Below are 23,641 nucleotides of genomic sequence, written 5' to 3'. Positions count from 1 at the left end.
TGGAGTGGGGGCTTGAACCCTGGTCCTGGTGCATGGTAGTTTATGTGCTCAGCTGGGTATAGCACCCCAGGCTGTTACCTTAATATAAGAAGGAAATGACTCAGCAGAGATCTTCCATGGAAGCAGGTGTGCCAGGAATCCCCCTAATTGAAAGACAAAGCCTTCATGTAACACACCAGGGCTGGGGGGAAACTTGCGGAAACAGACTGTAGCTATTTATAGGGCACCTTAAATGGAACATGGTTTAAGATCATTAAGTCCTGCCCTTCTTAAGGACTGGAAAATGTGGGATGGAAAAACGTTGCTTAGTACTTTTTTTTCCACCATACCACTTTAGATTAGCATTCCAAAGGATTCAGAAGTATGAAAGTACTCATGTGACTTTCTTTAAATCATTGAACTCTAAGCAAAGTGTCATAAATAATAATTTGTTGGTACCTGCATAGGTATAAGACACAGAACCATGTTAAGATGGAGTTGAAATTAATTTTCTGGCAGAAACACTTAAGTTTATCTTGCATAATCATTTGTTAGCTTGAGGTATGGTTATGTGATTTATGTAGATTCTTCATTCTGAAAGCAATTGGGTTTCTCATTTAGAACTTGCGGATGTTTGAAATCCAAACCCATTAGCACTGACTGATGAGGGCCTTCAGTAGAACTAAACATAGGAGTAGCTGATATTCCCCAGTGAAATAAACTTGCTACTTGTTCATCTTATTTGGCCTCTAGAATTCTCATACGTATAAGTCAACTGACATTGAAGTGAGCTTAAAATTGAGCCACACTGATGAGACAATAATTTGTATAGTATTATTCAAACTGTTGAGCATGTTTTGATAGTTTACATGTGGCTCTATGTATGTTATGAACTCCCAGTTCACACATACATCACAACAGCCTATACTTGTTAAAGTTTATAGATCAACACTTGTCAGTCTGTGCTCAGAAAAACACTTGCAGTGTTATTTCTGGTTTCTGCTGGCTGATTCAATGAGCAGAGCCTTTATCAGGGCTTGATTAGTTTATTACATGGCATTTTCAGCCTAACAAAGGGAAGTTTAGTAGAGGCAATATTTGTTTAGTAAAGGAAATATTTGCAAAGCGTATTCTGCTTGCTTTCATTCTCTTCCCTATTAGGACCCCTCTTGCCCGTGTGTGTGTGTGTGTGTTTATTGGAATTAAATTTCTGGGACTGAGAGAATTCAACTGAGAGGAAGTTAGGGCTGAGGCTAGGTTGTGAGGATAAGATAGTAAGGACAAGGGGCTGGGTGGTGGTGAACATGGTTGAGCTCATATGTTGCAGTGTCCAAGGACCCAAGTTCAAGCCCCTGGTCCCCACCTGCAGGGGAAAAGCTTTGCAAGTGGTGAAGCCATGTTGCAGGTATCTCTGTCTCTCTCCTCTATCACCCCCTTCCCTCTCGAATTCTGGCAGTATCTAACCAATAAATAAAAGTAAATAAAAAATAGGAAAAAAAAAAAAAGACAGTGAGGACAAGACAGAGGTGATTGCATGAATGAGCTGGTCCTGGGGAAGCTTTTCTGAACAGCCTGTGGCCCTGGGTTCGTAGGACAGGAAATCAGTCATTCAGGAAGCAGCTAAAAGCAGAAACAAAGGAATGTCAAGGTGTGTTATGTGAGAAGACACAAATGGAGGAAAATAAGGAAACGTCCAGGTCACATCAGGAGCCGGTCTACATAAATGGAAAGATCTATGACTCCTGGGTCATGAACTCAGGACATCTGAGCAGAAGCCCTTTAACATTTTTGTGCAAATGGAGCTCCAGCCAGGGTCCTTCTCAGGATAGAAGCCAGGTTCAGGGTGTGTCCCCAGAATCCATTTCAAAAGCAGGTCATGGGTGTGACAGCCTGGGAGGAGAAGGGAGGTGAGGTGGGATGGTTCTGAGACCTTCAGGGCCAGGTTAGGACATGTGGCAACACAGACTTAGTCAGCACTCTGCTCAGCAGAATGCGTTCCAAGACTCACAGACCTTGCTTGCAACATACCCGTTTTCCAGGCAGTAAAACTACTGGGCAAGGACTGGGAACCAGTACAGATCTCTTAATGTATCTTCTGCTCCATCCCAGATGATCAACAAGCCTTCTACTCCCCTGGGTTATTACAGTTCTTGGGTTTCTCTGCCTGATAAAACAGATGGCATTGTGGAGCAACTATATATACCAAAGAGTACAGAGGCATTTGTTTATTTATTTATTTTGTTAATTTTCTTTATTGGGGGATTAATGGTTTACGGTCAATAGTAAAATGCATGCATAATATTTCCACATAACAATATAACCCTGACTAGGTCCTCCTCTGCCATTATGCTCCAGGACCTGAACCCTCCCCCCAACCTCAGAATCTTTTACTTTGGTACAGTACACTAACTCCAGTCCAAGTTCTGTTATTTATTTATTTTGGTTAGAAACAGGCAAAAGGGGTTGTGGGAGAAAGAGAGAGAAAGAAAGACCACAGTGCCAAAGCTTCCTTCAGTTTAGGGGGGGACTGGGCTCAAACCTAGGTTGCTCATTGACAAAGCAGCATGCTTTTGATGAACTATTGATATTTCTCTGGCTCAAGGCATTCACTTAAAAGGTACTATAATACATAGCTTGCATTCTGCCTGTAAGCCTCAATTCTCTCCATACTTTTCATAGTTAAAAAAAAAGGCAGATGAAACACATCAGCATATAAAATATAAATGGAGATGGAGTCATGAGAAAAATGTAACTGTGACCATATGAGTTATTAAAAGGTAAACTGAAATAATCTAAACATCTTAAGAGTTTATGTGAGTGAAAATCTATTCCATTTGTGTGTTGCCAGTTCGGAGGTGGCTAAGAATGCCCCACCTTGGGTCCTGTGAGGTGGTACAATGGATAAAGTATTGGATGCTCAAGTATGAAGTCTTGAGTTTGATCACCAGGATCACATGTGCCAGGATGATGTCCTGGTTCTCTCTCTTTCTCTCATATGCTAATAAATATTTAAAAAATAAATAAGGGGCCGAGTGGTAGCGCACCAGGTTAAGCACACATAGTGCAAAGTGCAAGGACTGGCACTAGGATCCCACTTTGAGCCCCTGGTTCCCACCTGCAAGGAGGTTGCTTCGCAAGTGGTGAAGCAGGTCTGCAGGTGTGTATCGTTCTCTCTCCTCTCTGTCTTTCCTTCGTCCCTTGGTTTCTCTCTGTCCTACCCAGTAATAATAACAACAATAATAATAGCAACAACAATGGGAAAAATATGGCTTCAAGGAGCAGTGGATTTATAATGCAGACACTGAGCCCCAGCGATAACCCTTGGAGGCAATAAATAAATAAATACATGAATGAATGCCCCATCAGACCTGTCAATACCCAGGTCTAGCGGGTAATCAATTACAGAAGTCAGACCTCCCACCTTCTGCACCCCATAAAGATCTTTAGTTCATATTCCCAGAGGGATAAAGAATAGGGAAGTTTCCAATGGAGGGAATGTGATCTGGAACTCTGGTGGTGGGAATTGTATGGAATTATACCCTTCTTATCCCATAATCTTGTCAATCATTACTAAATCAATAAAAATTGTCAAAAAGAAAGGAAGAAAGAGAGAAAGAAAGAAAGGAAGAAAAAGAAAGAAAGAAAGAGAAAGCAAGCAAGCAAGCAAGCAAGAAAGAAAGAAAGAAAGAAAGAAAGAAAAAGAAAAAAAGAGAAAAATGTCCCACCAACATGTGCTTGGAAGGAAATTTTCATAGAGAAAAGAATGAAGGGGAAAAAAATGTGGCCTGTGGGGCAGTGTTACACAGGTCACCACAATGGTACACCAGCTCAATCTAGTGACCTTGTTTAATTAAGTTAACAATGCATTTAGAGATGTAGCAAATACTTATATGCAACTAAGCAGTATAAACACATTTGTGAATGTGTAAATTTACATTGCCTAGGAACTTCTGATAATTAGATTTCTAATTGTCACTTTTTAAAAATTCAGTATTTTGGTCTTTTTAAAAATTTTGTGTTTTGGTCTTTTTTTTTTTTTCATCTCCAGGGTTATTGCTGGGCTCAGTGCCTGCACTATGAATCCACTGCTCCTGGAGGCCACTTTTTTCCCATTTTGTTGCCCATGTTGTTGTTATTGCTGTTGTTGTCAGATAGGACAGAGAAATGGAGAGAGGAGGGGAAGACAGAGAGGCGGAGAGAAAGATAGACACCTGCAGACCTGCTTCACCGCTTGTGAAGCGACCCCCCTGAAGGTGGGGAACTGGGGGCTCGAACCAGGATCCTTGTGCAGGTCCTTGAGTTTTGTGCCATGTGCACTTAACCCCCAGCACCACTGCCCAGCCCCTATCTTTTTTTTAAGACATTGGTACAAAATTACTTTGTCTAGTTTTATTTACATTATGAAATTAGATCAATTTGCAGGAAAGAAAAACTAATTACCCTTAAAATTGCATTTATAGCTTTTCAGACTCACTTCCAATCATGGATCTTTTTGTCATTATGTTTACTATTGAACTGAAATTATTCCACATATATATCCACATGTAATAATATGATCCTTGTAGTACTTTTTAATAACTTTATCCACAGAGGTGTGGCATTTTCATTTTAGTTCTGTTATTCTGGATTCTTATTCTTGGGCCAGCAGTGTTTTTATTTTTCACTATGAAAACCATGGTTGCTGTAGACGTGGTTTTTTTTTTGCCTATTTATTTGTGATTAATAGTGGTTTACCAGATTGTAATACTACAGGGTATAGTCTACACTGCATCTACAACCATAGTTCTGTGCCCCATCCTCTCGGTGATAACCACCAAAACTCTCACAAAGTCTTCAAGAAAGTTTGTTTACTTCTGGATGTTTTTTCTGCTCACTTGTTGTGCAAGTTCATGTGTGTCAGAGCTCCAGACTCCACATATGAGTGAGACCATCCAGTAGTTGTCTTTCATCTCTTTACGTATTTCACTAAGGAGAATCACCTCCAGTTCCATTCCATCCATTTTTTCCCAAAGGACACATATCATTGTTTTTGATTGCAGAGTAGTGGTTTATGGAACATATACCCCCTAATTTCTTTATCCACTCATATATCAATGGGCATTGAGTCTACTTCTATTCTTAGTGAGTAATGCAACTATGAACATAGGGTTGCATATGTCCCTTCAAATTATGCTGCCTTGTTCTTTGGATATATGCCTAAGAGTGGTTGTTGGATCATAAGGTAACTGCATTGTTATTTATTTAAGGACTCTCCATACAGTCTTCCAAACGGGTGACACCAGTTTGCATTCCCACCAGCAGTTAAAACAGAGTTCCTTTTCCTGGTGAGGGCATTTTTTGTGTTTTTAATTTATTTATAAAATGGAAATATTGGCAAGACCATAGGATAAGAGGGTTCCAGTTGCACACAATTCCCACCACTAGAACTCCGTATCTAGTCCCCTTCCTTGATGGCTTTCCTATTCTTTATCCCTTTGGGAGTATGGACCCAGGGTCACTATGGGGTGCAAGGTGGAAGGTCTGACTGTAATTCCTTCATAGGTATTGGCAGTTCAATCCATACTCCCAGCCTCTTTCCCTAGCGGGGAAGGGCTCAGGGAAGGTGAGACTCCAGGACACATTGATGGGGTTGTCTGCCCAGGAAATTCAGGTTGGCATCATGTTAGCATCTGGAACCTGGTGGCTGAAAAATAGTTACGATAAAAAGCAGAAAAAAAAAAGTTGACTAATCATGTACCTAAAGGCGAGGATATCACAGATAAAGATTTGAGGTCTCCATTTTGGAAAAAGCTAGTAGGTCTATTTTAGGTATATTCGAAGGGGCCCATGACTTCACTAGTTTTTGCCTGAGCCTGACATCTAGTATGCAGGTGGGCGCAAGGTATTGTCTGGGGAGATGGTGTGAGAGGCGGGAATAAGACTAGAAAGCTGGATCAGGGAAGAGAGTAGCTCCCAAATATGGGGTGGGGAGTATATAAATATTGTTAAATGTAAACCCTATCGAGTTGATCTGGGGCCCATGTTCAGCACAAAAGCCTATGTAACCTTTGTATCCCTATAGGTCTGAGCTCGCATTCTGTGGTCATGGCTAGGAACATTCTAGGCTGCACTAATTTTGGGACCCATCTTCCCTTGGTAGTAGATAAGAGTATGTTATCTAACCTCCCTTTGGAAAATGGAATATTTTCTACCATTGTTGATTCACATTGAGGGCAAGGTCCTGTAAGAGCCCACAGAAGGGTCCATTGTGTTGTTCCTGATGGAGATGACCAGTGACAGTGGAGAGAGGGATCTGTTAGAGGTCTAGGCCCATCATGTCTGTGTGGGAATCCCAGGACTCCCTGACTAGTACCACAGGTGATGAGATGGCCTAGTAGTGACTAGAGAGTTATCATTAAAGTGTGCCAGTCTCTTGCCTTATTCAGCTTTTGTAGTCCTTACTTTGTCTGACAAGGTTAGCTTTAGAGTGATTGAGGGATGTGTAATAGGAGGTAGGTGAGGAGGGTATCTAGGTCTAAGTAGAAACTATTTCATTAGGTACTTTATAGTGTCGTTTTGGGTCTTTTTACTTGCTTGCTTCATTTATTGACTTACTAAAAACTGTTTTGCACCTCTGCTTTAAGGTACATGTCTCCACCTAACTTATGGATACATGTAGATATACCCTATCTCATGGGACCTGGACTATATCTAGGTTTTGCGGTTTATTAAGGTGTGTACCAACTGCGCTGGAATTAAGAAGTCCTGTGAGCTAGGAAAGGTCTCACTAGAGTAATGAGGCTGAATATTTGACATTCTAGGCCTGATGTCTCTGGACACAGTCCAAAGTGAAACAAGTCAAGGTGGTACTGGTTGCATTGACTGGGTTGGGATCAGCAGATGCAGTATCAGTTGGTATGAATTGAGTGAAGAGTGCAGGACAGTGAGCCCCACTCTAGAGGTTCCAGGACTTGGAAATATGGGCTTTATAGAGAAAGGGGGAGGTTCCTGCTGTTCTAGGGTTTAAGAAGGCAATAGATAGTTATTGCTAAAATCAAATCATTTGGCAATTAGGTTAACTTTGAAAATTCCCTTGTTAGGATTTGCTGTATCATACAAGACCTGGTGAGGGCAAAAATAACAAATTATTTTTGAGCTGTTTCCTTGGGGCATTTCCCCCAAAGCACAATTAACAAGTCAAAGGGCAGGAGTAGTTTTATGGCTTCTGTTACACAGCAACCTTTGTTTTCCAGGAAGAGCAGATTAATTTGCTGCACCATCAATGTGTAAGGCAAAGGCTCGGTTTTCCACGGTCTAGGCACACATAAGAAGTCTAATTACATTTCTACCCCGAGGTCTAGCTGTAAAGATAGCTCTCATAAGTAAATTCAATATGTGGACTTTGGAATTATAGAACTGATAAAGCCTGAAAGCTCATTTTGGTTCCTCTTGAGTGTAGAGCCTTGATTCTCTTTGGGGTTGGAGAACATGCGGCATTGAGGTGGAGCCCCCTTTTGGGCAAGTCTGGCATTATGCTCCCATTCTTGCGAGGTAAAGATTTAAGAGAAGGAAGACACAGGTCCCAGAGTCTGCCAGTGAGTTGCGCAGACCTGCAAGTAGTTCTGGAGGGCTTCTTGGAGACTGAGGTAGGAGGGAGGCGCAGTGTGCACTGAAGGAGAGGAGGGGGGGGTCCAGTGGGTACACAGGGTGCTGTGTTTCCCTGTTAAAAATCTCTAAATCAACTCTCTCTGGGAGAACCTGGGCAGTTTTATTTATTTATTTATTTATTTATTGTCTCCAGAGTTATCGCTAGGACTAGGTGCCTGCACTATGAATCCACTGTTCCTGGAAGCTAATTTTTCCCCTTTTGTTGTCCTTGTTGTTTATTGTTGTTGTTATTATTGTTGTCATTGCTGTCATTGTTGTTGGATAGGACAGAGAGAAATGGAGAAATGAGGGGAAGACAAAGATGGGGAGAGAAAGATAGACACCTGCAGACCTGCTTCACTGCCTGTGAAGTGACTCTCCTGCAGGTGGGGAGCCAGGGGCTCGAACCAGGATCCTTAAGCTGGTCCTTGCGTTTTGCACCATGTGCACTTAACCCACTGTGCTACCGCCAGGCTCCCAGTTTCGCTTATTTAATATAGCTCACAATTAGAAAGCATCTTTGTATCCTTGACAGTTTAGAAGGAAAAAAAAAAGACAGACACAAGAACTCGTTATCACCTTGACTATAAAAATGATTACTATTTTTCCATATTTCTTCGTCAAATATGTGTTTTGACATAGTTGCTAATTACAGCTCTGACTACATTCATGCCATTTACTTTTCTTCTAACATACCACTTACAGTTTTTCATTTTGTTCTAGTCTTCATAATAACAGGCCCAGGAATGCATGTGGCTTAATTTACATCATCATACTATACTTTCTTTGACATTTAGGTTGTCAAAATTTATAACTGTTCTGAACATCTTCAAATATCTTTTTTCCCCTTTTTCTTTTTCTTTTCTTTTTTTTTTTTTTTTTGCCACTGAAGTAATTACTGGGGCTCAGTGCCTACACGATGAATTCACCACTCTCTGCAATTACTTTTTTCTTATTTCACAGGACAGAGAGAAATTGAGGGGTGGGGGGAGGAAAAGAAAAAGAAAGAAAGAGTACTACTTCACCACTGTTGAAGCTTTGCCCATAAGTGAGTACCAGAAACTTGAACCGGGGTCCTTGTCCTTGGTAATGTGTGTGTTTTAACTGGGAACATCACTGCCTGGCCCACAACTATCTTTTTTTTTTCCCCTGTAGTTTAACATTTTTATTCCCAAGAAAAATACTCAACTGAATACTGAGTACTCAATTCCATCTTCTTATGGGCCCTGACCCCTGCATTTCCTGTGAAGATTTGGTACCACTCCATGGCGTTGTCTTCTGTTAATTATGATAAACATCCACTGGGTGACGGCTGTTTGATTTGGTTACAGGTTGTGAAGATCTTAGAGAAGCACGACCCCTTGAAGAACTCCCAGGCAAAGTACGGCTCCATCCCCCCTGATGAGGCCAGTGCTGTGCAGAATTACGTAGAACACATGCTCTTCCTGCTGATCGAAGAGCAAGCCAAGGATGCAGCCATGGGGCCTATTCTAGAATTTGTTGTCTCTGAGAACATCATGGAGAAGCTCTTCCTTTGGAGTCTAAGGCGAGAGTTTACGGACGAGACGAAACTTGAGCAGCTGAAGATGTATGAGATGCTGGTGACCCAGTCACACCAGCCTCTCCTGCACCACAAGCCCATTCTGAAGCCCCTGATGATGCTGCTGAGCTCTTGTTCTGGGACCACTACCCCCAACGTGGAGGGGAAGCTGGTCGTCCTGCTCAACCAGCTGTGCTCCATCCTTGCCAAAGACCCCTCCATTCTGGAGCTCTTCTTCCACACTAGTGAGGACCAAGGGGCCGCCAACTTCCTCATCTTCTCCCTTCTGATCCCTTTCATCCACCGAGAGGGGGCTGTCGGCCAGCAGGCCCGGGACGCCTTGCTCTTCATCATGTCCCTCTCAGCTGAGAACAACATGGTGGCCCACCACATTGTGGAGAACACCTACTTCTGCCCAGTAAGTCCTGCCCATGGGCCTGTAGTCCTCCCACTCCTCCTGACCTCTCCTGTGCTGATGCCCAGTGCTGCCTTACTCCTCTTTTCAGCAGGCTTCGCTTGGCAGCTGTGGTTGAAAGACATATGCAGGAATCTCTTGCAGGGGAGCAGATGATTCTAAGTTGAGGGGCTATTGGGTTAAGCAGGTTCAACTCAAAATGTGCCCACTGAGGACCTGGATGTATTTTTCTGATGGTTTAGGAGCTATTTTAGTGTGTTACATGTGTTACCTTTTCTGATGGTTTAGGAGCTATTTTAGTGTGTTACATGTGTTACCTTTTCTGATGGTTTAGGAGCTATTTTAGTTTTATCTAAGTGCATATCCTCAACAGTTGCTAAAAGCCTGTACGTTCTGTATTTTCAACTTTTCAGGCTGATGTTGAGCCACTGGATCTTGGTATCTGGTAAGACCCCTCACAGCTGCTTTTGTAAATTAATTTGTTTCTCAGCAAGATAATGACTGTAGTTGTAGATCCAGAGCACTGATTTCATCTTAAAAAAACAAACATATTTATAATTTGAGGTAGCAAGATATAGTCTACTCTGCATGGCTTCTTAATCACTGGTGCAGAGAGAAATAAAGCACAGGGTTCCTTATAAATGCTGGAGTATACAGACTCAGTCACAGTACTAGAAGTAATGGGATTTCTTTGGGACTCTTCAGATGCCTTAGGACTCTGATTATTTCTGTGGTGTCAGTGTTGTCAGAGGATTTAAATGACAGACTTAACAGAATTTTATTTTCTGATTTGTCAGCTGGGCTGGGCAAGGGCTACTTTCATTTCCCCCACTTGGCAAATATTCTGAGTTTATTCTCACCGTCTGTATTATTATTATTTTTAATTGCCACCAGGGTTATTGCTGGGACTCCATGAGAAGTCCACTGTTCCTGGAAACCAAAGTTTTTTTTTCTCTTTATTTGATAGGTTAGAGAGAAATTGAGAGGTGGGGGAGAGAGAGAGATACCTACAGCCCTGCTGCATTGCTTGTGAAGCTTTCCCTTATATATGGGGGAGGGGGATATTGTCTTGATCCTGGATCCTTGCACATGATAACATGTGCACTGCATGACCCCCAGTGTCTGTATTTTAAAACACTAACCACCTGTATTCTTTCTTTCTTTCTTTCTTTTTTTTTTTTTTGCCTCCAGGGTTATTGCTGGGGCTCAGTGCCTGCACCATGAATCCACTGCTCCTGGAGGCCATTTTTTCCCCTTTTATTGCCCTTGTTATGGTTATTATTGCTGTTGATGTCGTTTGTTGTTGGATAGGACAGAGAGAAATGGAGAGAGGAGGGGAAGACAGAGAGGGGGAGAGAAAGATAGACACCTGCAGACCTGCTTCACCGCCTGTAAAGCAACTCCCCTGCAGGTGGGGAGCGGGGATCTTGAACCAGGATCCCTATGACAGTCCCTGCGCTTGGCACCACGTACGCCCAACCCACTGCGCTACTGCCTGATCCCCGTATTATTTTTTATATTTATTTACTTTCCTTTTTGTTGCCCTTGTTGTTTTATTGTTGTAGTTATTATTGTTATTGTTGTTGGATAGGACAGAGAGAAATGGAGAGAGAAGGGGAAGACAGAGAGGGGGAGAGAAAGACAGACACCTGCAGATCTGCTTCACTGTCTGTGAAGCAACTTCCCTGCAGGTGGGGAGCCAGGGCTCAAACCAGGATCCTTAAGCCGGTCCTTGCGCTTTGCACCATGTACACTTAACCCGCTGCACCACCACCCGACCCCCGTATTATTTCTTTTTAACTGCATTGCCTTCTTAATGTCTGATTATGATGGAAAAGTATGTAAGACCACTAGTGAGTTTTTTTTTTTTAAGAATAGGCAAGACAAGTTGCCATAAGTAGATTAGATTCATTGTTAATTAATTCTCGATGTGTAGTTCTTGACCTGAGAGATGGCATTTAGAAATGTGTGGGGTGCATGCTTTGTTATCATGGGGACATGGGGTATCTGGGGAAAGGGTCCCATGGGCATTTAGTGTGCAGGGGCCAGGGATGCTAAATCCTTGCATGTGTGGAATATTCTTGCACAGTAAGGAATTGATCTTGGTGAGTGACCTACTGTTTTTTATATTTTATTTTTGATATTCAGAAGCAGTAATCATCATACTAACAAATCCTACCTACTGCCCTTTTATTTTCTAATAAGCCAGAACCACTGAATACCTGGTGATTATTTATTTCAAAGAAAATGAATAAAAAATTTAAATATTAGAACTTCCATTATAAAATTCAGAGTTCATGTATCTTCTTTTCTGATATCTAACCAGTAGAGTAAGAAACTATACAAAGATTGCTGGTCACATAGAAAGTGAAGAATTGATCTCATTAACCTGTACTAGTTTTTTGAATCTCCTTCAACAGCACATCATTTCTTTTTTTAAATTTTTTATTTATAAAAAGGAAACATTGACAAAACCATTGGATAAGAGGAGTATAGCTTCGCACAATTCCTACCACCAGAACTCCATATCCCATCCCCTCCCCTGATAGCTTTCCTATTCTTTATCATCTGGGAGTATGGACCCCAGGTCATTATGGGATACAGAAGGTGGAAGGTCTGGCTTCTGTAATTGCTTCCCCGCTGAACATGGGCGTTAACTGGTCCATCTATACTCCCAGCCTGCCTCTCTCTTTCCCTAGTGGGTGGAGCTCTGGGGAAGCAGAGTTCTAGGACATATTGGTGGGGTTGTCTGTCCAGGGAAGTCTGGTCAGCATCATGGTAGCATCTGGAACCTTGTGGCTGAAAAGAGAGTTAACATATAAAGCCAAACAAATCGTTGAACAATCATGGACCTAAAGGCTGGACTAGTGCAGATGAAGAGGGCCTGTGGCTATACTAGGTTTTTTTTTTTTGTTTTTTTTTTTTACTTTTTCTTTTTGCCCCTGAGCCTGAAATCTGATATGCAGGTGGATCCAAGTTATTGTCTGGGGAGATGATGTTATGGCTGGGAAAAGGACTAGAAAGCTGGATCAGGGAAGAGAGTAGCTTTCTAATATGGGAAAGGGGTATAAATATTGTTGACTGTAAAACCCATTGATTTGATGTGATCTGGGGCCCATAATTAGCTGAGGAGCCTGTGTGACCTCTGCATCCCTCTAGATCTGAGCTCACATTCTGTGGTCATAAGTAGGAACATTGCAAGCTGCCCCAATATCGACCCATTTTCCTCAGGTGTAGCATAGAGTATGTTGTCCATCCTGCCTTTGGAGGATGGAACATTCTCTACCATTGTTGATCCAAGTTGAGGGGAAGGTCCTATGGGGGCCTACAAAGGGGTCTATTTTGTTGTTCCTGTAGAGAGGACTGGTAACAATAGAGAGAGGGATTTATTCGAGGTCTAGGCCCATCAAGTAGCACATCATTTCTTAAAACCTTTTTTTAAAAAAAGGTATTATTTTGACAGAGCACTGCTCAGCTCTGGTTTATGTTGGTGCTGGGGACTGAACCTGGGACTTTTGAGCCACCAACACAAGAGTCTGTTTGCATTATGACTATGCTATTTCCCCCACCCTTATAAAATTTTTAAAGTATATCTTCAGTGAAAACAGGACTTACGAATCTAAGCATTGTTGAAATACACTGCTGTAGTGGTTGTTGTTGTTTTGTTGCTATTAATTGCTGATGTAACAAATTATCACAATCCAGTTGCTTTATTTGTTTGTTTATTTATTTACTTTTGAGAAACTGGAGGCACATGCACTCTGAGTCTGAGCTTTTAATTCAGAGCAATAAAGAGCCATTTGGTGCTGTGATTCTTCCATGTGGTGCTGGGGCTTGAACTTGGGCTGTGCACATGGCAAGGCCTGTGCCTCACCCATTGAACTGTCTCTCTGGCATTAACCAACATACATTTTTGTGTTACAGTACTGTTGTCTTACTACAAGCTAGAATTCCAACATGTCCCACCAGACTAAAATCAAGATGTTTGGCAGGGCTAGGCTTCTTGCTGGAGGTCTTGTTGATAAGTATTTCCTCATCTTCACTAGCTTGGAGAGCTCTTCAGTATTCCTTGATGCTTAACTCATGGTCAGTGGTATGGCCCTTCTCTCATTCTGTCGTCATCACACCCTCTATTCAATTTCTAACTGCAGTGGGTTCACCTGTATCTTGACTAGGATAGTCTCCCCTATTGAAGACCACCTGGTTATCATCGTTAGTTTCTCTTTGCATTGTAAATTGCATCTCTTGAAATCTGAGCAAGAACACAGCCTATTATAATTATTTCACGAGTTGAACCTGTGTAAGTTGTGGGACTGAGAGATGGTAAGGAAGGTGGAAGGTGGGAGACACTATGGTCCAATAGCAGGAGTGGGAGGAAGGAGAGTGAAAAGGAGCAGGTGTTTCTGTACTGTGTTGTGGATGTGAAGGGCTTCCATTTTATAAGGGGTAACTTGAATTGTTTTGGGTAGTTTTTCTGTTTAAATAGTAACACTGGTATTAAGATAGATTATTAAAATATAAGTGGTTCTCCTGATCAGAATACAAAAAAGCAATTTTAAATAGATAACATTTACAAAAGCAGCACAATCCTAAGGTATCTATAATAGATCTAACAAATATGTGGAAGGTCTTTATAAAAATTATAAAAGTTTATTGAATATCATAAAATAAGAGAATAACTTTTTCACACATAAAATCTAGAAAGTTCATGTAATTTATGTTTTACAACTTTTTATTAAGAAAAGAGTAAAATACAGAAAAGTTGGAAAGTACAGAAATGAACGCCATGCGCTACCACTAACCCTAAAAAATTATTGTTTTGACATTCATCGGTGTATTTATCATATATTTATTTTAAATCTGTGATCAGCTCTTTGAAATTAGGTTACAGACATCAATACTTTAATATATATCTTTTATGAATAAAAACACTGTTCTACATAACACCAAGACTAATCATTCTAATAATTCTATAGTGTGTTCTAGTATCCAGTTCCCTATGTATACCCAAAAGTACTGTAATAATTTCCCCCCCAAATTGAAATTCCCCCCAAATTGAAATCTGTCAACAGTACCATGTATCCAGTTTCAATCTGCAGCATTGGGGATCTTTGTAAGAGCTCAGTCATTTTCTTATAGAGCACCCATCATCTGAGTTGGTTTCTTATGCCATTTGACTTGTCATTGTTCCCAGTATTTTCTGCATGTTGGAGGCATGAGGTCTTACCTCTTAGTTAAGCTTAGCTCCAGTGCATTTGGTAAGAATGGTAGACAAGGGAGTCGGGCGGTGGCGCAGTGGGTTAAGCGCACGTGGCGCAAAGCGCAGGGACTGGCATAAGGATCCTGGTTCGAGCCCCCGGCTCCCCACCTGCAGGGGAGTCGCTTCACGGGCAGTGAAGCAGGTCTGCAGGTGTCTATCTTTCTCTCCCCTCTCTCTCAGTCTTCCCCTCCTCTCTCCATTTCTCTCTGTCCTATCCAACAACAAAGCAACGTCAACAATGGCAATAATAACTGCAACGAGGCTGCAACAACTAGGGCAACAAAAAGGGAAAAAAAAAAAAAAGGCCTCCAGGAGCAGTGGATTCATGGTGCAGGCACCGAGTCCAGCAATAACCCTGGAGGGAAAAAAAAAAAAAAGAATGGTAGACAAGTGACACTACCCCTTCCTTGTTATATTACATCAAGAGACTAGTGTTAGTTGTCCACTATGGTGATGCTACATTTGCTCACTTAATTAGTAAAGTCCCCCCACCCCCATAACATTGAAATTCCACCTGTGAAATTGTCAGGCATAATTTGCGAAGTATTAATGTGTTCAATCAAAACCCCAAGTGAGTTTTTCATGGAGTGTGACAGATTGATGTTAAAAGTCCTATGAAAGTGTTTGAAAGATGAAAAATAGTTGAGGTAATTATGAATCCTGGTAATTGGTTTATTTGTTGAAAACTTAGTGTTTTGCATGTATCAACTCATCAAATCCTAGCAAGAGAGGATGCTAGTGTTAATTCCTTTTTATGGTTGAGGAAATTAAGTTACAATGATATTAAGTGAATTTATACAAGGCCACATGGCTAGTAAGAGAATCAGGATATGAACTTGGGTATTTTGACTCAGATACAGAAGTCATACATAAATAATAAAATATCCATGCTTCCTATGAAGCTCTGAATATAAGGAAAATATGAGAATTAAGAGTAAAAATCTGGAGACCAGGTGGTGACAGAAGTAGTTGAGTGCACATGTTACAACGTGCAAGAACCTAGGTTCGAGCCCCCAGTCCACACCTTCGGGGGAAAACTTTGCAGGTAGTGAAGCAGTTTTGCAGGTATCTCTCTCCCTGTCACGCCAAATCCACTGCTCCTTTTGTTGCTTATTGTTGTTACTGTCATCGTTGTTGGATAAGATAGAGAGAAATCGAGAGAGGAGGGGAAGACAGGGAGAGAAAGATACCTGCAGACCTGCCTCACTGCCTGTGAAGTGATTCCTCTGAAAGTAGGGAGCTGGAAGCTCGAACCAGGATCCTTGTGCCAGTCCTTGCGCTTTGCACCATGTGTGCTTAACCCACTGCACTACTGCCCACCCCCCCATTCCCTTCCTACTTATGGTTGTCTCTATCAAGTAAATAAAGATAATACAACAATTATTTTAAAAGAATAAAAATATTGATTGGGAGAAGATATTCACAATGCAACAAAATATAAATGATTTGTGCCCAAAATATTTGGAAAAAATGTGTAACACTGTAGATTAATAGGAAAGGATGAAATAGCCCCTCAGAAAAAAATAGCAGAGGATATAAACAGACACTTTACAGAAGATACCCACAGCCAGTTAGCATAAGAAATAGGCTCATCTTCCTTGTAGCGAGGAAACGCCAGTTAACCTCTGTTGTTAACCTCTAGACATGTAGTAACACCAAGAATTGTCAAGGGTGTGGAGAAACAGGACCTCAAGAATATAAGCGGGCTCAGAAACTCAGGAAAACAGTTGAGTGATATTTAATAAAACTGAATGTTTTCATACAATCCTGCACCCTCACTTCCTGATGCCTGTTCTCTGGAAAGCAGGCATGTGCTCATAAGATATGTGCACAAAGGTGTCTAACTGGACAGTGGTTTCAGCAACAGGAAAATGGATTATGTGTGAGGGAAAGATGAGTGTGTTTATTCCTATCTTAATGGAACAGATCACACATTCTAGTGCATAGCTGTATCTGTATGTATGAATACCACTTAGTCTAAAAGCATATTGTACAAAAATGGCAGTAAGCAGCCAAAGGTTACAGGTAGTATTTTCATGTCACTTACAGTAGGTTTTAAGACAAAACAGTCTTGATGCATGTATGTACAGTAAATATACAAAAAGAGGCACAAGCGTACATCCGATTGAATGCACACATTGCCTTGTGCCTAGGACCTAGGTTTAAGCCTCCCACTACCCACCCTCAAGGAGAACACTTCACAAGCAGTAAAGCAGGTCTGCAGGTGTCTATCTTGCTCTCTCCTTTTCTATTCCCCACCTCCTTTCAGTTTCTTTCTGTCCTGTCAAATAAAAAAATAGAAAGGAAAAAAAAAAAAGACCACCGGAAGTAGTTGATTCGTAGTGCAGGCACCAAGCCCCAGCAATAACCCTGGTGGCAGTTAAAAATCAAGAAATAGGGAGTCGGGCTGTAGCGCAGCGGGTTAAGCGCAGGTGGCGCAAAGCACAAGGACCAGCATAAGGATCCCGGTTCGAACCCCGGCTCCCCACCTGCAGGGGAGTCGCTTCACAGGCAGTGAAGCAGGTCTGCAGGTGTCTAGCTTTCTCTCCTCCTCTCTGTCTTCCCCTCCTCTCTCCATTTGTCTCTGTCCTATCCAACAACGACAACAACAATAATAACTACAACAATAAAACAACAAGGGCAACAAAAGGGAATAAATAAATTTTTAAAAATCAAGAAATAAAAAAACAGGCACAGCAATAATAGGAACTCATGTCAGTACTGATGACTTTGGAGGTAAAAAGAGAAGGGATGGAAGAGAATTAGAGTAGGGTTAGCTCTGTTTGTTGCATGTTCAGAATGAACATGTCAGAACATTCTGAAGAAATTATGGCAAAATAAGAAAATCTGTTAAAATGTGCAGATGGTTTTCTATTTTGTTTTACATGCTTGTAGTATTTCATACATAAAGATAAATATATTAGAATAAGAGTGTGACTTTTTAATGTTTCAATTTCATTTCCACTTATTATTTTGTAAGCAGTTTTCACTAATTATTGTGCATATATATATATATATAAATAAAACTTTATACAGTTCATTAAAATTAGAGGAAAAACAACATCACCAGCTGACCTTATTTGCTAGAATGGAGCATAGAGCTTCGTTGTGTTAAGTTGCCCCTCAGGATAGATCCTGTAATCTCATTTGTACCCAGTTTTCTATAATTACATCTGGCAACATAATTAAAAAGGGGGGCCTCTTTATGTTGAAGATAAAAGCATACTCTATTAACCACGCAGCTAAGGATGACAATTGACAAAAGGCTTTCTAATTAGTATGATTGTCAAAGTGTGTTAGTATCAGGCATTGGAAGAGTAATAGCTCCTTGAGGAAATTGGGTCACTTTTGGAAACTTCTGTCGTAACTGAGAAGAAGAGCTTGCTGGCTGCCTCTCAGGATGTGCTTTCCCAAGAAAAGCCTGCTGAGGGTTCTCTAGGGAACAATTTCATGCCAGAAATTGGTTGGGGCCTACATGTCTAATCTTCTTTTGATCTTCAAAAACTCCAAATATTAATGATTAAGCCCTTGACATGTGGTACCTATTTGGCAAAAGTAGAGAACAGCCAACACATAAATCCAAGAAATGCAAATTGAAACAAACAACCTCTAGGCCCACAGCCGCAGGTGGGAAATTATTTATCCCATATCCAGAATTTATGAGGCTTTTTATTTTGGCAAGTTGTATCAAATGGTCCCTACCAGGTGTTTTGCTGCTAGCTTCAGACTGAAGCCATCTGCTTGAAAGGGTATTTGCTTATGCTAAAATTAACTGGGTTCCATTAGCTGTTTAAAGATAGCTTTCCCAAACTAGTTCAGTCTTCTGTACAGGTCAACTTTCTCCCCACCACTGGAACCACTGTTCCCTGTAAACTGCGGTGCTGGTCTCTCTGCATGTGTTGTATTCTTTAATCCGCGTGCCAAGTCAAGGAAGAAAGCAAACCTCAGACAGCTTTAATAACTGCCAGTAAATGGCAGAGTTGGTTTAAATTCCTGTGAGTCTGAGGCTCCAATCCACGCTGCTACAGCTGCCAGGCCATTCTGCTGCCAGAGAATTTGTGGTTTTTAAGGTATCTTTATAAATTTATTTATTTAATTCAGTAGGGCAGAGAGAAATTGAGAGGGGACGGGAAAGGGAAAGAGACACAGTGGAGCACTGCTTCACTACTTGTGAAGCTTCCCCCCTGCGGGGGGGGGGTGGGGGCTTAACTCTGGGTGCTTGCACTTGGCAGCCTGTGAACTCAACTGAGTGTGCCACCGCCCAGCCCCAGTTGTTGCTTTTTAAATTGTCTGTTTGTATCCTATGTAATAAAGTTTTTGTGAAGGGTACTCTTTTCTTCTTTTAATTAAGGTATAGTTGACATCCAACATCACTTTTGTTTCAAGTGTGCAACATAATGAGTTGACATTTGTATACATTTAAGGATATTCAAAGATAATGCATTAGAAATGGTGCACTAATCAGGTATTTGGAGATAAATCAAATGGCTCACTGTCTTTGTTATTGGTACTTTTAAAAGACTGAAATAGTGTGTGAGAATTTTATTTCTAATTCTCTGCTGAATGTCTCTTTTTTTTTCTTTGCCAGTTTTTCATTTTTAAGATATAAAGATGGGGCTCAGTGTCTGCATGATGGATCCACTATTCTTGGTGATGGCCATTTTTTTCTTTTTCTTTCTTTTTTTTTAATTACTGATAGGACAGAGGGAAATTGAAAGGGAAGGAAGGGTAAGGAAGACAGAGGGGAGAAAGACACCTACAGCACTGCTTCACTGCTCATGATGCTACCCCCTGCAGGTGGGAACCAGGTGTTTGAACCTGAGTCCTTGCATATAGTAATGTGTGTATTTACTCTACTGGATGCACTACCACCTGGCCCCTGAATGTCTCAGGGCCTCATACACACATACATGCACACATGCATACCCACTCCTGGGCTTGCTTTTTCCTTTTCATTCTTTTTACTTCAAATTGAGACAGAGAGAGACAGTGTGTGTGTGTGTGTGTGTGTGTGTGTGTGTGTGTGTGTGTGTGTGTGTGTGTGTGTGTGTGTGTGTGAGGTGGAGGATGCCACAGCACTGGGGCTTCTAAAACTGGTGTTCTAGTACTTCCATGTGATGCCAGGTCTTGAACCCAGATTCTATAGTAAGGCGCACACACTACTGAATGAGCTGTTCCTCAACCCTGATTTTTCATTTTTAAGTTAAAAGTGCAGTTTAAGAGTCTACAGATTGGGGAGTTGGGCAGTAGTGCAGCAGGTTAAGTGCACATGACACGAAGTGCAAGGACCGGCGTAAGGATCCTGGTTCAAGCCCCCAACTCCCCACCTGCAGGGGAGTCGCTTCACAGGCAGGTAGGTCTGCAGGTATCTATCTTTCTCTCCCCTTCTCTGTCTTTCCCTTCTGTCTCCATTTCTCTCTGTCCTATCCAACAACAATAACATCAATAATAATTGCAACAATAAAACAACAAGGGCAGCAAAAGGGAATAAATAAATAAATAAATAAATAAATAAAACAGGCTTTAGACTGTTGCTATTCAAATACTGAACCTGGAAAGCAGTGCTGTAAATCTGTTGCTGCCTCTCTTTACTCCTTGTCCTCATCTAACATTGCCCTCTCCACCCCTTGTTTTTGCAGTTGACTCTTTTTTTCTTTTATGGTTGGTCTTTATGGTTTTTTTTTTGTTTTAATATTTACTTATAAAATGGAAATATTGAGAAGACCATAGGATAAGAGGGGCACAACTCTACACAGTGCCCACCCCCAGAGCTTCATATCCCATCCCCTCCTCTGATAGCTTTCCTATTACTTATCCCTCTGGAATCATGGACCCAGGGTCATTATAGGGTACAGAAGGTGGGAGGTCTGGCTTCTGTAATTGCTTCCCCACTGAACATGGGCATTGGCAGGTTGGTCCATATTCCTAGCCTGTCTCTCTCCCCAGTGGAGCAAGGATCTGGGGAAGTGGGGCTTTAAGACCCATGGTGGGGTCCTCTACCCAAGGAAGTAGGGTTAGCATCATGTTAGCATCTGGAACCTGGTGACTAAAAAAGAGTTAAGATATAATGCAGAGCAAATTGTTGACTAATCATGAACCTAAAGGCAAGAATATTGCAGATGAAGTTTTGAGTCTTGAAGCACTGACCTACATGCACCTTAGCATTTGGTCCTCTGGATTCATGAGGTGCCTCATCCAGGGAGTCAGGTGGCTGACATCTGAAGTTGGTGGAATCCATGAACACAAAACCAGAAGTGCCAACGAAGAAAATCCAAATTGAAGTCAACTCACACAGTTCAAACCCACACTGTCCAACTGTAGTAGACTGCCTGCCTCATCCTCCCTAGTCTGACTTGCCCCTGGTCTTTGCCCAGAACCAGCCTTAGAGTCCCTGGCCCAGTCAGTGTTCTAGAAGTGTAGGTGAACTGAGTGAAAGAACTGGAACTCTGAGCAAAGCCTTGATGGGGCATTAAGTATCTAGTAGTGAGGATATTGGATCTGTTTTTTTTTAGTTGCCATCAGGGTTGTCACTGGGGCTCTGTGCCAACACTGGGGATGACCATTTAATGGTTTACTTTTTTAATATTTGTTGTTATTGTTTGGTAAGACAGAGAAATTGAGAGGAGAGGTGGAACTAGAAAGATAGATACCCACAGACCTGCTTAACTGCTCATGAAGCGTCCCCCCTGCTGGTGAGGAGCAGGGCTCAAACCCAGGTCCCTGTGCATAGTAATCTGTGTGCTCAACCATGTGCGTCACTGCCCAGCCCCAGGATGTAGAGTCTTTCACCCCGTTCTGCCAATTGTTTTCCTGCATATTTCGCTGCCTTTCTGCAGGCTGAGCAGAGGTCTTCCTAGTGTCCAGAGCCAGGATTGCCTCTGTGCCCAGCTGGCATTGTGCACTGTCCAATGGGCAGGCTTTCATTTTTGTTTTAGCCATGCCTTTCCCACAATACTCTTTTTTAAAAAGTGAATATTAGGTATGTGTTATTTTTAATTACTGTCACTGATGTATGTAATTTGAAAATTAATGTTGCTGTAATTATATTGATATACTGAATACTTATTCCCAGCTTTTTAGTCAGACAAATTAAGCCTGTCTTTATGAATTCATCTTCAAAGCCTCAGAGTGGTTAAGGAGTCGGGTGTTTGCAGAATTAGAGCCTTTGTTCTGTGGTTAATTTAGCATGAGTTAGCAAATGTAATTGATTTTAAAAATGTGGCATCAAGATTAGATTTCCCTTCGAGGAGAACTTTTGGTCTCTGTTCTCTCCTGCCAGAGGTTCCTAATTGATAATAGCCAGCTCACTCAGGTCACATTCAGAACCATAATTAAAGTGATTTGTTTGGGTGTGTTGACAAGGAGTTAAATACTTTAAAAGAGGATATTCTCCTTTGGGACCACAAATGCCTTGTTTTTGAAAAAGAGAGTAACACTTTATCACATTTGCTGTTGGAGTGCCCGTATTTTGTGTAGGACCTGGCCTCAAGTAGGCATGTGGTGCTTCTTTCAGTGTTGACATAACTCATCTGTTTCTTTCCCTGCCCTCGATGCTCCACTGAGGTGATGTGGGCTCCTGTCACATCACCTCTGCCTCTCCATGCCCTCCCCCATGTGACTTCATGTGGTTTCTCTACACCAAGACCTCCCGGCTTCAGCCCTAGGTCTATGCTGTAGTGTTGAGGGGTGTGTGTGACTCATGGGAAGTACGGCTGGTAACAGAAACTCAGCATTCCTGACTGAGCCAGTCACCCACACCTCCAGGATGGAGGAAGCAAGTCACACCAGAGGAGACGGAGAAGAGGTGACTCCACATGAAATGCCACAGAGGGCGCTGTAGAAACCCATCAAGAGAGACCACAATGAGTGTGGGTCCTTGCCCTGAGTTGAGTGTAACTGGGTCCACTTTCTGACTTTTTGTTTCTGATGCCGGGCACTGTGGATTCCTTTGTCATAGCTCACCTGCCTCAGTCTCCCTTTCCCTCTCCTCTTTTGTCTGTATGTCTCTGTACAAGAGCCATCTACATGCGATCTCCATTTGGATGTCTTCACATCTCCATCTCTAGCCCAGCTTCCTCCTCTAAGCATCAGACAGGTATAGACACACCTGTCTCAAGGGCTCCCCACAGCAGGTGTCTCTCAGCTCTTGCTCCTACCTATAAATCCCTGCAGCATTTTTCTCTGTCTTGTGAATATCTAATTCTTCACTCAGACAACACCGTACTTCCCTTATTTCCTGGAAGTTGTTGCCTTTTCTTTCTCCTTTTAGCTTAGGTACATAGTATTTCCTCTGTTTAGAATTGCCTTCTTTTTCAGGCTAACTCCTCTTTGTTTTGCAGCACCTTGGACAACATTTCTGAGAGCATTCCTGTTCCCAGCCTTTTGCATATCCAAAGCAGCATACCTTTGTCTTGTGTCTTAGGAGTATGTAATACCTACAGTGTCTCAGACTATGACATCAGTGAATACTTTGCAATTTTTTTTTTTCTGGGCTCTTTTAGTTGAATGTTCTATCCCATCTGACTCCCTTGATCCCTCAGCATTTGTGTCAGTGCAGCACCTGTTACAGATGACTTCCTCCTTCTCAGAGCCAAGCCTGAGTATCCTTTGCAGGTCTGCCAAGTCAGGAGCATGGAGGTGCTGTTTGATAAGTCTGGAGGCCTCCAGTACTGAGAAATTTGTTTACCTTGGTTTTGGAGCCAGAAAAATATTAACAGGCACTCATAAAAGAGTGTCCTCTTTCTGTATCTCTCTGTTAAAATACTGCCATTTTCTTTTTAAAAATATTTTATTTATTTACTATCTGTTGGATAGAGACAGT

At 41.8% G+C, this 23,641-nt stretch overlaps 1 protein-coding gene across 5 annotated transcripts in view; it reads left to right on the top strand.

Moving 5' to 3' along the window:
• The window catches only part of FHIP1A (FHF complex subunit HOOK interacting protein 1A), a 263,617-nt gene that overhangs the window by 180,200 nt on the left and 59,776 nt on the right, over positions 1-23,641 (top strand). For all 5 annotated transcript variants that reach the window (XM_060178963.1, XM_060178960.1, XM_060178961.1 and 2 more), the window contains one exon: positions 8,937-9,563. In XM_060178963.1, the coding sequence (XP_060034946.1) occupies positions 8,937-9,563 (627 nt within the window). The remainder of the gene's footprint in view (positions 1-8,936; positions 9,564-23,641) is intronic.

This window comes from Erinaceus europaeus, chromosome 19 (assembly GCF_950295315.1).
Source record: "Erinaceus europaeus chromosome 19, mEriEur2.1, whole genome shotgun sequence".
Classification (NCBI taxonomy): Eukaryota; Metazoa; Chordata; class Mammalia; order Eulipotyphla; family Erinaceidae; genus Erinaceus; species Erinaceus europaeus.
This window is presented reverse-complemented; position numbering and strand designations above follow the sequence as displayed.